Source organism: Zeus faber, assembly GCF_960531495.2.
Source record: "Zeus faber genome assembly, chromosome: 8".
Taxonomy (NCBI): Eukaryota; Metazoa; Chordata; class Actinopteri; order Zeiformes; family Zeidae; genus Zeus; species Zeus faber.
This window is the reverse complement of record NC_137195.1, coordinates 8,020,924-8,035,518: the sequence shown is the minus strand read 5'-3', so window position 1 is coordinate 8,035,518 and position 14,595 is coordinate 8,020,924. Positions and strand designations below refer to the sequence as shown.

The 14,595-nt window shown below is 45.1% G+C and overlaps 1 protein-coding gene across 1 annotated transcript in view; it reads left to right on the top strand.

Moving 5' to 3' along the window:
* Nucleotides 1–14,595, top strand: part of plcl2 (phospholipase C like 2) — a 44,244-nt gene that overhangs the window by 14,318 nt on the left and 15,331 nt on the right. The window contains exons 2-3 of the mRNA XM_080006175.1: nt 3,851–6,334; nt 8,847–9,053. Coding sequence (XP_079862301.1) covers nt 3,851–6,334; nt 8,847–9,053 — 2,691 coding nt within the window. The remainder of the gene's footprint in view (nt 1–3,850; nt 6,335–8,846; nt 9,054–14,595) is intronic.

Genomic DNA, 14,595 nt, shown 5'->3' with positions numbered 1-14,595 from the left:
ACTACTGTATAACCCTATGAGAATAAGAATCGTTGGCGTTACCTTAGAATGAGACGTTTTTATCTTCACAGACAGCGGGTATGCTTCATGGAAGCCGCCATGTTTCTTCTACAGTATCCCAGAATGGACAAACCAAACACTGGCTCTAGAGAGGGCCTTTCGCGCTTTTCTCCAGTTTCGCGGCCACCGTCTCTTCCACGGAGGCCGCCATGCTGCACCCCCACGGGGAGGGGTATTCAGTCGGTTGCGATCGGCAACCTCGCCGCTAGATGCCGCTAAGTTCTACACACTGCACCTTTAATTTGGCCACATACAGTTTCACTGTCACAGTAAGGAAAGATGCGTTGCCGTATCGACAAGTTCCGTAAGCACAGAATGATTATACATATACATATAGATGGGATATTTCTGTAGAGATTAATAAATATGTATACAGTAACACAGACGTGGATAACAATGAATGACTAGATCTAAATTATTATGCTATTACTAAGTTATACAGTGTCTACAGTGTAGTTATTACAATGTTATTACAATACTATTACTATTACTATACTATCATATATTGCACAGGTGTGTGTGTGTGTGTGTGTGTGTGTGTGTGTGTGTGTGTGTGTGTGTGTGTGTGTGTGTGTGTGTGTGTAGATTGACAAGTAAACTTTTCTATCCCTATTACAATACTGGGTAAACGACTGCTTTTCAGTGTGCGATTTACTGTCCAGTCACTTATTGAGACGAGGGGATGGAGACTGGCACCGTCTCACAATGGCAAATGTCCGTTTGGCTCCATTCTGTAAATCAAGTCGGTCAGGGAACACATTTTCAGTAGAGCTGAAAAGCCCCCGCCCCTTTTTTTTTTTTTACGGCCTAGTCGGTGGAGTTTCACAAGACAAGATCAGATAAGACTAAACCTATTTGTCCCAAGCCAACAGTGGCTCAGGAAAATATACAGTTGTAAAAAGGTGCATGTATTGAAAAATGGTACATAACAAAAAAGGTTATAAAAGAATTGTAATAAAAATACAATAATAATAATAGTACTAGAAATGAATTTAAATAATGCTTAATGTGACTGTAAATTGGATCGCACAGATGCATGCAGGGCTCAACACTAACTATTAAAAATTGTTGCCAGACTGACAACCAGGCATTAGCTTTTGGTTGCCGAAACAGAAAACATTGTTGCCATTTTTAGTCACCTTATATTTTGACTAATGAAGAGACTGCATCTTCATCTGCATCTTTCCATTTAAAAGTAGCTCCCACCAGATGAGGTCTGAGCCATGCTCATTAGTAATGCTGTCTGTCTACAAAGACAAGAACTGGTTATTGTATTGTTACAGCTAAATGTTGACAAATTTGACTAGAAAAACGATTAAACTAAAGACATTTCCTGTACATTTTTTATTTTATTTTAGTTAATTTTGTTAATACACAATATAGTTTCAGTTAGTTTCCATTTTTTTCTGTCTAGTTTTAACAAAAATATTTTTTTCACACCTAGTTTTTAGTTTAGTTTTAGTAATCTGTACAGGGATGCAAACACATTCATAGTGAATTAAGGTCTGAAATATACTTATGGTGGTGGCCGACGGTTTTTCCCGAGCCCGTGAACGCAGCATCGCTTTAGAGCGCTTTGAAACCGGTGTGGACCTGGACGGTGTCCGCCTCTGACGTAATGTCAGAGAAAGAATCCACTAGTTAATCGATCGCAGATGGCGTCGTTCTCTCAGATGGATAAAAAATGCTAAAATGGGTCACTGCACCTCTCCACCTCCAACCTCTTTGGATAGGTTTGGACGATTCACACAAAGTCACCCAAATCCACGTGAAAAAAGGGACATTCACCAAAAAGCAAGTTGTTTGCATCCCTGACTGTAATGACCTTGTAATGCTGTAATGTTCTACGACCGTCCACCGACCGCCTGTGCGCACCGTTCTGGTTGCGACTGTAACGGAAATATTTAAATATCACTAATATAACTGATCTATTTATTTCGGGGTGCACGTTTTGTGGCTTTTCTGTCCCTATTTTTTTATGTTAAAAAGGGGGCAAACAGAGGCCACGAGATGTTTGTCAATTGACTCAATCTGGTTGCCGAGGGCAACCGGGCAACCATTACTGTCGAGCCCTGGCATGTAAACATAAGAGTAAAGGTTATGGATAATGTACTGCTAGTATACTAACAGCTGCTCAAATATCTAAAATGTTATGTAATTGTTATATACCAACATGGACTGATTGTTCAACTTGCGTGGTGTGTATTTCACATTGGGCCTCAAGCTTTATTATATAAGTACCAGTAAGCTGATGGTGCTACTGCCACAGGACAGGGTTGTCCAATATTTGTGAAGATTTTTTTCCTTAAGAAGTTTAACCGTTCTCTTAATTGCTTTCCGAACTCTAATGGTGTGGCCTCCAGTTTTGTAACGGCAGGAAGGAACGAGGGTGATACAGTTTTCCCGGTTTGCTATTTTGTGCCTTGGCAGGTTTGTCAGAAATAAACGCGGTGACACTAACACGAGCCAGCGCTTGACTGCCCTGCGGCCGTCAGAGTGAAATCAGGGTTTTTGGTTGGACATGAGTGAAACACTTCCAATGTCCTCTTTCCTTGACGCGGCTTTCCAGAAACCCTACTACTGCAGCTCTTTCACACAGGAGCGGGTTCTTATCTCCTGATCAGAGGTTTTTACTGTTCAAGGGCCGAAATAGCAAACCCTACCTACCTAAACCTCTGAATGCATTGAACTTTTCTTACCTTGACAACTTCTAATAAGCTGTCAAAACAACACAGGCCACAGGCACTCTACCACACTAATTCCAAAATTATTAAGTTTGACTGGAGGTAAGCTTTGGAATCATAGTGAAGGGTTGTAATGAAACGAAATATTCGGGGGATAGTGGGGGCTTGTGTTTCAGGAAGGTACAACATGTTGCTGCTGTGTAAGACTCGCTATATACGCAACACCCTGCCGGGGAGCGTCTGTTATTAATCTATAATACACGTGACATGTACCCAGCAGGGCTGGTGACGCACTTTGCAAGGTAAATTTTCAGGAAACCTGGAGAGGAAACCAGGAAGGTCAAAAGTGTCCAAAACAATGCATCAGCGCAAGGCAGCGGTAATTGTTCTTTGCTGCAGCGGATGTTGTGTCCGTCGAAATGTGACCACTGCCTTCAGGTTTAATGTCCTAAGTAATGGGTTTGATAAACACGGAACGCCCGTGTTTGGTAAACCTGTCTACACTTTATAACCCTTACAAAACAGAATGCATCTTTGCATCACAGGCATTTCAAAGATTTTCACACATTTCACAACTGTGCAGACTCTTGAGTCAGTATTCCAAATATTTTCTTCACTTTTTATTTTTAAGACGCCGTGCTTTCGCCGTCAACCTTCCAACCTAGAAGGGGATGTTGTTTTCTCTGGGATTGTGCCTCCTGAGGCCCAGGATTTTTAAGCGCATTCACTTTTGAACGCTCTTAAAATATGTCGTCATTTTCTCAAAATTTGGATGTGCACATTCTCTCCGCTCAACTCTGAGAGGTTGGGATGAAATGGCCTGATGTGGCTTCAAGCTGTAAGCATAGTTATTCTTAGGTTGAACAGACTGTGTAGCTTTTATCAAAAAAAAGTGTCTTTCCAATCAACTTACAAATAACACTAGGTGATGATAGACTCAAAATCAAACTGATGACATCCTAGAAGCTATGATTTAAAAAAAGAAAATTAATATATTATATCAAAAACATATTTTTATTTATTAAGTGTATCCAACACTGCATATAATTATATACTGTTTTACAGAGCATTTAATTTCTGTTCTCTTTTTTTTCTCTTTCCTGCAGGATGGTTCACGGCAACGCAAAGAGAGGAAAAAGACTGTCTCGTTCAGCAGTATGCCCACCGAGAAGAAAATAAGCAGCGCCAGTGACTGCATCAATGCCATGGTGGATGGCTCCGAGCTGAAGAAGATTCGCTCCAACTCGCGAGTTTACCACCGCTACTTCCTCCTGGACGCTGACATGCAGTCTCTGAGATGGGAGCCGTCAAAGAAGGAGTCGGAGAAAGCCAAAATTGACGTCAAATCCATCAAGGAGGTTCGAACGGGGAAGAACACAGACACGTTCAGAACCAACGGAACCTATGATCAGATATCTGAGGACTGCGCTTTCTCAATCATTTACGGGGAAAGCTATGAGTCACTGGACTTGGTGGCAAACTCTGCAGATGTGGCCAACATTTGGGTTACAGGGCTGAGGTACCTGATATCCTATGGGAAACATACCCTTAACATGATTGAGAGTAGTCAGAACAGCATGCGCTCATCTTGGCTTGGTGAACTCTTTGACAAGGCAGATGTTAACACCATCAAACAAATAAGCATATGTGCTGCTGTGCAGCTAGTCAAAAAACTAAACCCGGGACTTAAAAATGTAAAAATTGAACTTAAATTCAAGGAATTTCACAAAGCTAAAGACAAAGTGGGTTCTGAGGTGACAAAGGATGAGTTCATTGAAGTCTTTCACGACCTTTGCACCAGGCCAGAAATATATTTCCTTCTTGTTCAGTTCTCCAGCAACAAAGAATTTCTGGATACTAAGGATTTAATGATATTTCTGGAGGCAGAGCAGGGCATGGCCCAAGTTAGTGAAGACACCAGTTTAGAGGTCATTCAGAGCTATGAACCATCTAAAGAGGGTCAGCTTAAGGGCTGGCTTTCCCTCGACGGGTTCACCAATTACCTTATGTCACCAGAGTGCCATATCTTTGATCCTGAACAAAAAACCGCATGCCAAGACATGAACCAACCTTTGTCCCACTATTACATCAACTCGTCACACAATACTTACCTGATCGAGGATCAGTTTAGAGGACCCTCAGACATCACAGGGTATATTCGGGCCCTTAAGATGGGCTGCCGCAGTGTAGAGTTAGATGTGTGGGATGGACCTGATAATGAACCGGTCATTTATACTGGCCACACCATGACATCACAGATAGTTTTCCGTAGTGTTATTGACATCATCAACAAGTATGCCTTTGTTGCTTCCGAGTTTCCATTGGTATTGTGTCTAGAAAACCACTGTTCCTTAAAACAACAGAGAGTTATGTTCCAACACCTGAAAAAAATCCTCGGAGACAGGATGCACCTAGATACCCCCAAACCTGATGACTGCTACCTCCCCTCACCCTCAGAGCTGAAGGGTAAGATATTGCTTAAGGGTAAGAAACTGAGCACAAACTGCACTGGTTCAGAGGGCGAGGTGACTGATGAAGATGAGGGGGCAGAGATGTCCCAAAGAATGAGCATCGAGACTGGGGAACAGCAGACCCCTGCACCCAAGAAGTTCCAGCTGTCTAAGGACCTCTCTGACCTTGTGACTTTGTGCAAATCAGTGGAGTTCAGGGACTTCCAAACGTCTTTTCAGAATCAAAAGCCCTGGGAGCTCTGCTCCTTCAATGAGGTCTTTGCCAGTCGTTGTGCCAGTGACTTTCCAGGCGATTTTGTGAATTATAATAAAAAGTTTCTGGCTCGGGTGTACCCTAGCCCGATGCGGATCGACTCCAGTAACATGAATCCCCAAGATTTCTGGAAGTGCGGGTGCCAAATTGTTGCAATGAACTACCAGACCCCTGGCTTGATGATGGATTTAAACATTGGTTGGTTCCGTCAGAATGGGAACTGTGGCTATGTGTTGCGTCCAGCAATCATGCGCGAACAGGTGTCTTATTTCAGTGCCAACACCAAAGACTCGGTCCCTGGTGTCTCACCACAGCTCTTGCACATAAAGATCATCAGTGGACAGAACTTTCCCAAACCCAAGGGCTCAGGCGCCAAGGGGGACGTAGTAGACCCTTACGTGTACGTTGAGATCCACGGCATCCCCGCCGACTGCGCTGAGCAGAGGACTAAAACGGTCAATCAAAACGGGGACAACCCCCTGTTTGACGAGAGCTTTGAGTTCCAGATAAACCTCCCCGAGCTGGCCATGGTTCGTTTTGTGGTTCTGGACGACGACTACATTGGTGATGAGTTTATCGGACAGTACACGATCCCCTTTGAGTGTCTCCAGCCGGGCTTCCGGCACATACCGCTGCAGTCTCTGACTGGAGAGGTTTTGCCACATGCCTGGCTATTTGTTCATGTGGCCATTACCAATCGAAGAGGGGGTGGCAAACCCCACAAAAGGGGCTTGTCGGTGCGGAAAAGCAAGAGGAGTAGAGAGTACGCCACCATGCGAGTGCTGCTGATCAAGGCCATTGACGATGTCTTCAAAACAGCTATGATGCCACTGAGGGAGGCAACAGACCTCAGAGAGAACATGCAGGTAAGAATTGCAGCCCGGCTTTTGACGCGTGCAACACTGATCAAACGCACACAGCAGCGCGACTATTGCGTGTGTTAGTGTCTGCTTTCTGACGTTTCCTTGCGCGAGAATGCCTTTCCCTTGTAAGACAGGTTGAGGAAAAAAGTTGCCCCCAAGTCAAGCACAGATCACAACCAGATTCCCTACAAAGGATGTTGAGCATCTGAGAAGAAAGGGCCTGTTTGGCAAGAGAAAAACAAAGCCAATGGGCTTGATTTTAATCCCATTTGCTGTAATCCCTGTGTTGCGCAACACTCAAGACAGATTGGGGAGACTTCAAAGCACCGCGCCATATTTGCAAGATCACATTCTTACTATTGAAGCCAGTGCGTATTTTAAAGTCTCAGAAGCAGTTCATCAGGACACCTAAATATATAAAGTGAATAAGGTAATGGTGAGGAACGTATCACCCTGTGTCACTAACCCCCGCAGGGCAATTGATTTGCGGTGGAAATTGGTGTTATTAGAAATAACAAATTATATTTTATGTTATCTTGTAACCCAGCAGTCAGCGATGAATTAGACAGAGAATGAACATTAGGTTAAACATTAAGTTGCTCTATCTTTGTTGCATTATTTATTCTTGTAAACCTATTGGCGTAACCTGGATTCAAAACACACTTATCTCTTCTTTAACATACTCGATACAATCCTGAATGTCTCCATTACCAACTTGGGTCGATTAAAATGATTATTCTTTTTTTCATGTGGGTTTTTAAGTTTTATATTTATTGTTTTGGCAGCATTTTTTTGTTTTTTTGTTTTGTGTTTTGTGTTTGGTATGAAAAGAAGCAAGCGCTTATGCCAAACGGAAATACCAGGCTTGGCTGTGACAACACTCTGCGGTTGGTCTTCGGTTGCTGTGGGTGTTTCACTAAGCACGTCTTTGTGTTGGGATTCATTTCTGGAGTTTTGTTTACCATCTAGTCATCGTGTGATAATAAGCCACTGGCCTTGACACTATAACACACCTCTGGGATCCTCTGTCATTGTTTGTCCCACCAGTTGTTTATGAAGGGGTTAATTTTGGCCTTTCTCAGGAAGGTTTGTGTTTATGTGTATTTGTGTGTGTTTGTGTGTGTGTGTGTGTGTGTGCGTGTGCGTGCGTGTGCGTGCGTGTGCGTGTGTGTGCGTGTTTGCGCGTGCGCGTCTGTGTGGGTGAAAACAAGCGTGAGAGCAGGGCCAGAGGGACTCTGCTTGAGCAGAGTGTAGTGTTTTCGAGTAACCCACAAGTGCTAAAAACCAAAGTTCCCTCAGGTAGCTAGTGCTCGTTCTGAAGCACCTACTCTGATAGAGGTTCATTCGAATTGTGAGGACTCTATGATAAAAAAAACAAAAAACGAAAAATAGAATAAAGTAGATACACCCTTATTATTCCCACTGGGGCAATTCATTTGGCAGCATCCAGTTAAAAATGGGAGCATCAAGTCCATAAAATGCATAAATTCATGAACGCCAAGAAATGGCATGTAATGGATACATAATATGGCTTTTAACAGTAAAAAAAACAATATTGTGTAGAAGTGCGATCTTAATCAACATACCTTCCGGTTACACATTTAAGACGCATCGCCTCTGGGATTAAAGAGCGACAGAATGCGCTGCTGCTCCCCGAGGCGCTCTCTACCTTCACACGGAGGAGAATTAATGTTCCGTTTTTACAATATCCAAGTATCCACTTGACGCATTCTCACTTTAAGTCTATGAATGTATACTGGGTTCATTAATAGGCCTGTGATTCTTTAACAAATACCAGGACGAAGCTCTACACGCAATGGATATTAAACGTGTACATACATCTTGATATAATATTTGGATTCATTTGCGAGATTTAGTGATTGATTTTGAGTCAAGATTTTGCTTTGTTTATTTGTTGCATTGTGTACAACGCAGATAAAGGTGAATATGTATTGACCTTAGGCCTTGAGATATTTTTTGTTGAACAGTTCAGCTCTGGAGGCCGATATAAATAAGCTCAAACGTTCAGTGAGCGCCTTTACCAATTTGATCGACGTCTATTTAAGGCGAGCGCAAATTGTGCATTAAAACTCGAGTAATAATGTAATTTTTTTGGGGGGGGGGGGCAGTTTGACTCATCGTTTGCTGCAGATCAGACATAAAACCTGCGTGACGTTTGAGTTTGGCTGAGCTTTAAGTCCCGGGCTGTGTGGGCCGATGCTGCAATCACACTAATACTCCGCATGTAAACGCTTCAATCAAATCATTGCCATAACCTGATTATTGCCAGTCATCCGGGCATTAGTGCGCATGTAATCACAGTCAGTGGGGATGAAGGCGCTCGGGTGTATAGGGAAAGTGACTAAACCGGTGCATTGCCTCCCGTTACGGCAGACACCAAAGAAGGGTCTTTGATTTAAGTTCCGGGGGCCCCAATGTGGAGAAACTCTCAACCTCTTTCAGAGTTGTGCACAGAGTGCCCCCACGTTCATATTTTCCTCTCTCCCTCCGACAGAATGCCATTGTGCCCTTCAAGGAGCTGTGCGGTCTGTCGGCCATGGCCAACCTAAAGCAGTGCATCCTGGCGCTCTCTCCCAGGCTGCTGGGCGCCGACAGCAGCCCCCTCCTGCTGTTCAACCTGAAGGAGCAGTACCCCACCCTGGAGCCCCAGGGGGCGCTGCTGGCCGAGGTCATCAAGAAGGTGATCACCACGTACGACATGGTGAGTGGCCCAGGGTGCTTGAGCTTTATTCTAAGTTCTAACAGGAGTGAAGCGAATACCAAAATCATGCTTCACCCTGGTTGTTGCAAATTCTTGAAAACTTTAACTTTTTATTCAGGATTTAAGGTTGTATTATGTTTTTTAAAGGTATACACATTATTCCATAATATAAGACAATATTTGGATCCATAGTTATTATAAAGTGGGAGTCAATGTTGCAGGTCCCCAGAAAATAGAAAGAATGAAAAGTTATAAAAAAAAACTAACAAGACCGTCTCCGCTGGTTACCGTTTGCTCGTCAAATATTACAGTAGTGCTCTATCAGTGTGACAAACTTTAAAAGGCAGCATTTAGAACTGTGAAAATCGGGCCCTGCAGAGAGCCTGAAATTAGGAAAGTTCAAAGAATAAAGAGAAAATAGGTTTATGTGGGATTTCCATAAGGAAGATAACTAAGACTCTCACAAAAAACATTGACAGAGCTGGTCACAAAACCAATAAGTTTGCACCAATTAAATGCACATGTGTTGCTTTACATGTACGTAATCTTGTGTTGATGTGATGTACGACCCGGAGGATTTGGTCGTCATTGACACCGAGTACCTCCTTGGCTTCACGTGTCTCGTATGACAAAGGGAGTATAGAGAAAGACGGATTCTCTTTGCATGACGCTGCTTGTTGGATGGCTTTCAGCGCACACGTCGGGAGAAAGGCCTTTTTGCACAGAAGCGAATCAGCCATCGATTCTCATCAAATCAATAGCTGGGCTTTGTGCGGACTTTATGGGAGCATGGAGAGGATTAGATAATGGGGCTGTGGCTTTTGTTAAGTAATGAAATCAATGTTCGCAATGGTCTGAAGTTATGCAACGTGTCACCGAGGCCGTTCCCAGACAAGGCCATTGCCCTTCAGCCCGTCCCGTTCCTCCCAAATTGTTTCTCGGGAAGACTTTTCTCCTTAACCGTTTGTGCGGACTAGTACCGGAACCGCCCGCAAAATTGTGCGTCCGAGCGTTCCAAGTTTGGGTCCAAACATTAGTTGTTGTTTTTTGTTTTTTTTTTCGTTGTTTTTGCCACGACATTTATCTGCAGCATATGGTTTTTGAATATTCATTAGATGCACTTTCAAGATATTCACATGCTGGCATTTGCGTTCGATCCCAGCTGTGTTTATCTTCCGTTCCACATATTAGCAGAATGCACGGCGCACAACAAAAGCGCGACACTTTGAAGAGGCTATCATTTGTTACAGTCAAAGGTCAAAGGGCAAGGGAGCTCTGTTAGTCCATTAGCATCGCATTAAAAGTTATTTGCCTAATGCATTCCTAATGCCTTTCGCCCAGATGCTTTCTGAAGGGCCACTCACTCCGGGAGATATTATTCCGCGATATTTGACTCCAAATTCACCTTATTTCCATGCGGTTGCGGAGGTCAGTGGATTCCCTGCACGCGTCATGGTCGCCTACTTACATACATTTACATTTAGTCATTTAGCAGACGCTTTTATCCAAAGCGACTTACAATTATTCAAACACTGACGGACGCAGCCATCAGGAGCAATTAGGGGTCAAGTGTCTTGCTCAAGGACACTACAGCATGCTAGCAGGAGGAGCCTGGGATCGAACCAGCGACCTTTGGATTACTAGACTACCAGCTCTACCGCCTGAGCTACCATCCCCTACCTGAGCTACCATACATAGTTTTGATCTGCGAAAGTATTAATTATTAACTAAGAATTGCGATTTGTGAGGCGCGAGTGGATGTTGCCTTGTATCCTTAATTTGCGGACACAGTTTATCGTTGGAAAGCTTTTTCCCCGATTTCTGCTGTGACACAGGCTGTAGGAAACTCGCGACATCTAGTGCAATGAGTCGACGCGAATATTACTTGTGTCACTTGGTGGTATAGCACGGGGAAATACTGAGAACCCAGACCCGAACATATCTAAAAACACAGATTTTAATTAAGGAGAAGCAAATTGCGAAAATGGGACGATGGCAACAGGACCGATGACGGCGTCCTCCTCCTCACCCAACACACAGACACACACATTCCACACTCCCCACTTATACTCAAAATGGACGGCCAGGTAATTGGCCCCTGATAGAGTGCTGGGGAGATGGGCGTTTGGGGAGCTTAAATCGAATATAGAAGAGCGAGGGCTTAAGTGGCTCGGAGCCGCGGCCCTTGATCCTCGTCAGCAGCAGCGCGCACGTGAGGAAGCGGGACGACCGTATTCCGGTGGCTTCAGACCCGACTCAAGGGAACGCCCGAAAGAGTCGTCAATAACGTACGGACGCGAGCAGTGAGACGTCCGGGCGTTGTGTCGGGAGTCCGCCATCGGGACTTCCCGGGGCTTTGTCATCGTAATTGGCGTGAAGGGCTGCCCGGGTCTCAGTCCCTTCCCATCTATCCTCCAGAAGAAAACAACAGAAAGGCAAAAACAAATGCAGCGAGCAGCCGGCACAATGGCGACATTCAGTCTTGCAGAAAAAGGGCCCAATTTCTGGATATTTCAACAATGGATGAATGCAAGGAGCAGCGTCTGCGGAGAGGAATTAGGAGTGGACCGACTCTGAACCCGGTGGACTGCTGAACCCATTTTGATCTCATTTGGCGGGAAAACAAGTCTTTGTCTTTGGCTGTGTAGCGAATTAGAATAAATCATCCCTTTTTAAATGGATATTCAGCGACATGATTTAAAGAGCCTTGAACAGATATAGATAAATAATTACCAGGATGCCGGTGCAGTTTTATTCCCATATCACCAAGGTAACTTCTTCTGTAGAATACAGGCCTGTTTGACCCTCTGCAGCCTTAATGCTGGTAATGCACCCGCCAAATACACTAATTACCTCAGCCGGTATTTAGTGTGCGCCGGTCGTTGCCGAGTCCACCCACCTTCATCAGTTTGTGCCTTTAAATACACCGGGAGATGCTGAGTCGGCTTTGTGAGACGAGTCATTTCTTCGCCCATTAGGGAAGTAATCACAGTGTGCACGGCAGCTCTGAGCTGCGCCGCTGCAGCTGTGGTGAAAACAACCGCGCGCTCTTAGTCACCGCTCCAGCATAATGCGACCGCGGGGCGCACAGGGTGGGTCTTGTGAAACCACATTGGCATGCACGGCGCTCTCATGCGCTCCGTCTTTGGAAAAGGCAGCGGCTCTGCCTCCGTTGGAAATTCTCCCCCCCCCCCCCCCCCCCCACCACCACCCCGTCGGCGCGCGACGTGCTCTGGAAATGTGCCCCGAAAATGAGACGCCGCGCGACGTTTCTGTGACACGGGTTTCGGAAAAGTCTGTAGGTGGCTGGGCATCGGCCATGTTGCGTAAAGGTTTGCCGCTTTTCATCTAAGGGTGGGAAAAAGAGAGAGGGAGAGAGAGAGATACGGTGAGATAGATATTTGTGTCAGGGTGATACCAGGCTGTAGAAGTCTATCAGCATCTGGTACCTAATAATAATAATAGTAACAGCTTCCTTTGTGTAACGCCTTTGTAAACACAGTTTACCAAGTCCTTTGACAGATGAAATAAAAGCAGAAATATTTGAATGAATTTAAAAGGCAAAGGAACATTAATAAACAGGAATTAAGCTTATTCATTCAATTGTAAAAGTGGATAAAGAGAGAAAATAAAATGAATAAAGAAAGGGGGCAACATCACATGAAAGCAGATCTATAAAAATGGGTTTTAAGAAGTGATTTGAAATAAGTCACTGACTCTGCCGGCCCCGTCTCCTCAGGCAGGTCGGTCCAAAGCCGAGGGGCCCCGATAGAAAAGGCTAGACTCTGGAACAGCCAGAACGGCCCCGCCCGAGGATCTGAGGCCGCTCTCCGGCTCGTATGGGGTCAACATATCTGTTGTGTAGCTTGGAGTCGGACCCAGAGGTGCTTTTAAAGTGATCAGTAAAATCTTAAAATCCATTCTGAACCGAAGGGGAGCCCGTTGAGAGAAGCCAGGATCGGGGTGGTGTGACGTAGTTCGGGGGAACCGCTAAGAAGCGGAGCTGCTGCGTTCTGAGCTCGTTGGAGGCGAGAGAGTGACTTTTGGTCGATGCCAGAAAAGGAGTTAGAGTCGTCTAGTGGTGAGATAATGAGGGCGTGGCGTTAATAGAGCGTGGACTGCTTTTTCCAGGTCGCTGGCGATGAAAAGAGACGTGGCAACGTCTTTGGATAATTTGGCCGAGAGGCGGCGCAGAGACGGGAAATAAAATCAGACCTAAAATAGAACCTGAGTCGCTACCTGTGGAGACGGCCAAGGATCTTTCGAAGAGGGAGGAATAAAACCGGCCAAGTGCAGTGTCCGTGATGCCAACCCAGGTGTTGAGACGGTCAAGTGACTTGTTATGGGGGGAAAAAAAAACAACCTGCTTTTCTTTCTCCCTGGACAGTAAACGCTGCCTCGTAAAAGTAATGGATCAGATCAATACTCGGCGTCTGGCGTTGTCAAAGTGGTCTTTGCCTACTTTCATTCCCGACCAACGGCAGCGAGCAGCCCGCCATCAAAGCGGTGAGCTTGTTGGCGGACAAAGCCGTTAAATCAGCCGCTAAAGTCTTTGGAGGGAATCAAAATCCAGGAGTAATTTAAAGCGATTAAGGACTTTCGGGGGCAAAACTAGGAACAGAAGAATATTGTCTTTATCTGTTCGGAGCGCGCCTCGTGGCTCCCTGTGTAAACACCGTTGGAAGGCGCTGATATCCCACGCTCCGGCTCCACGGAAATAAACCCATCGTGTTTGTTTTCACTTGTTGGTTGGATGTTTATTATTATTCGCCGTTGACTATGACTCATTTATAATGGATTTACGGCCCCCCGCCCCCTGCCCCCCGCCCTTTCTTTTGTGTTTTCTGCATTCTTCACCACATGCCAGTGAACCCGCCCTCCCGCTTTTACTTCTTCTCCTCCTCGCACCCCGGACAGCTTAAAGGCTGAGCGGCCCGCGGGGCCCCGGGGTCGGCCGCGGGGCCCCGGGGTTGGCCGCGGGGCGCCGTGCCAGTCGCCCCGTTGTTTGTGTTAACCAAGCCGATTGGTCCCTCCGAGCTCAAAATGAAGCGTCTTTTGTTTTCCACTCCTCCGCTTCCCTCCCTGCCCCTCTTCCTCTCGGCAGCCGAGCCCCCTTCGCCGTTCCAGAGTCACTGAGGAAATGTACAATTTAGACAGTGTATATAACAGGGTGATGCACGGTGAAGGCCCCTCGAAGACGGCGCGCACTAATTAAATTTAAACCGGCGGCTCGAGGGAGATGCTCGGTGATAATTGTGGGTTTTCAAGTGGTGATATTGATCTTTTTTTTTTTTCCACTTGTCTCTTTCAGTTAGACAATCGGTTGCTATTGCTTTGTCGGGAGATTGAAAGTTCCAGATGTTTTTTACGTTTTCACGAAACGCTGTCGCCTTCCTGAATTTTTCTTTTTGACGTTTAATGTTGTGCAAATAATTCCGATTAACAATTGAAATGTCTTGTCATTTATTTTTTATAATTTTATGCCACTATCGTACTTTAGGCTTAGAATGGTGTAATAAAACCCATCAACTTGAGGAAGAAA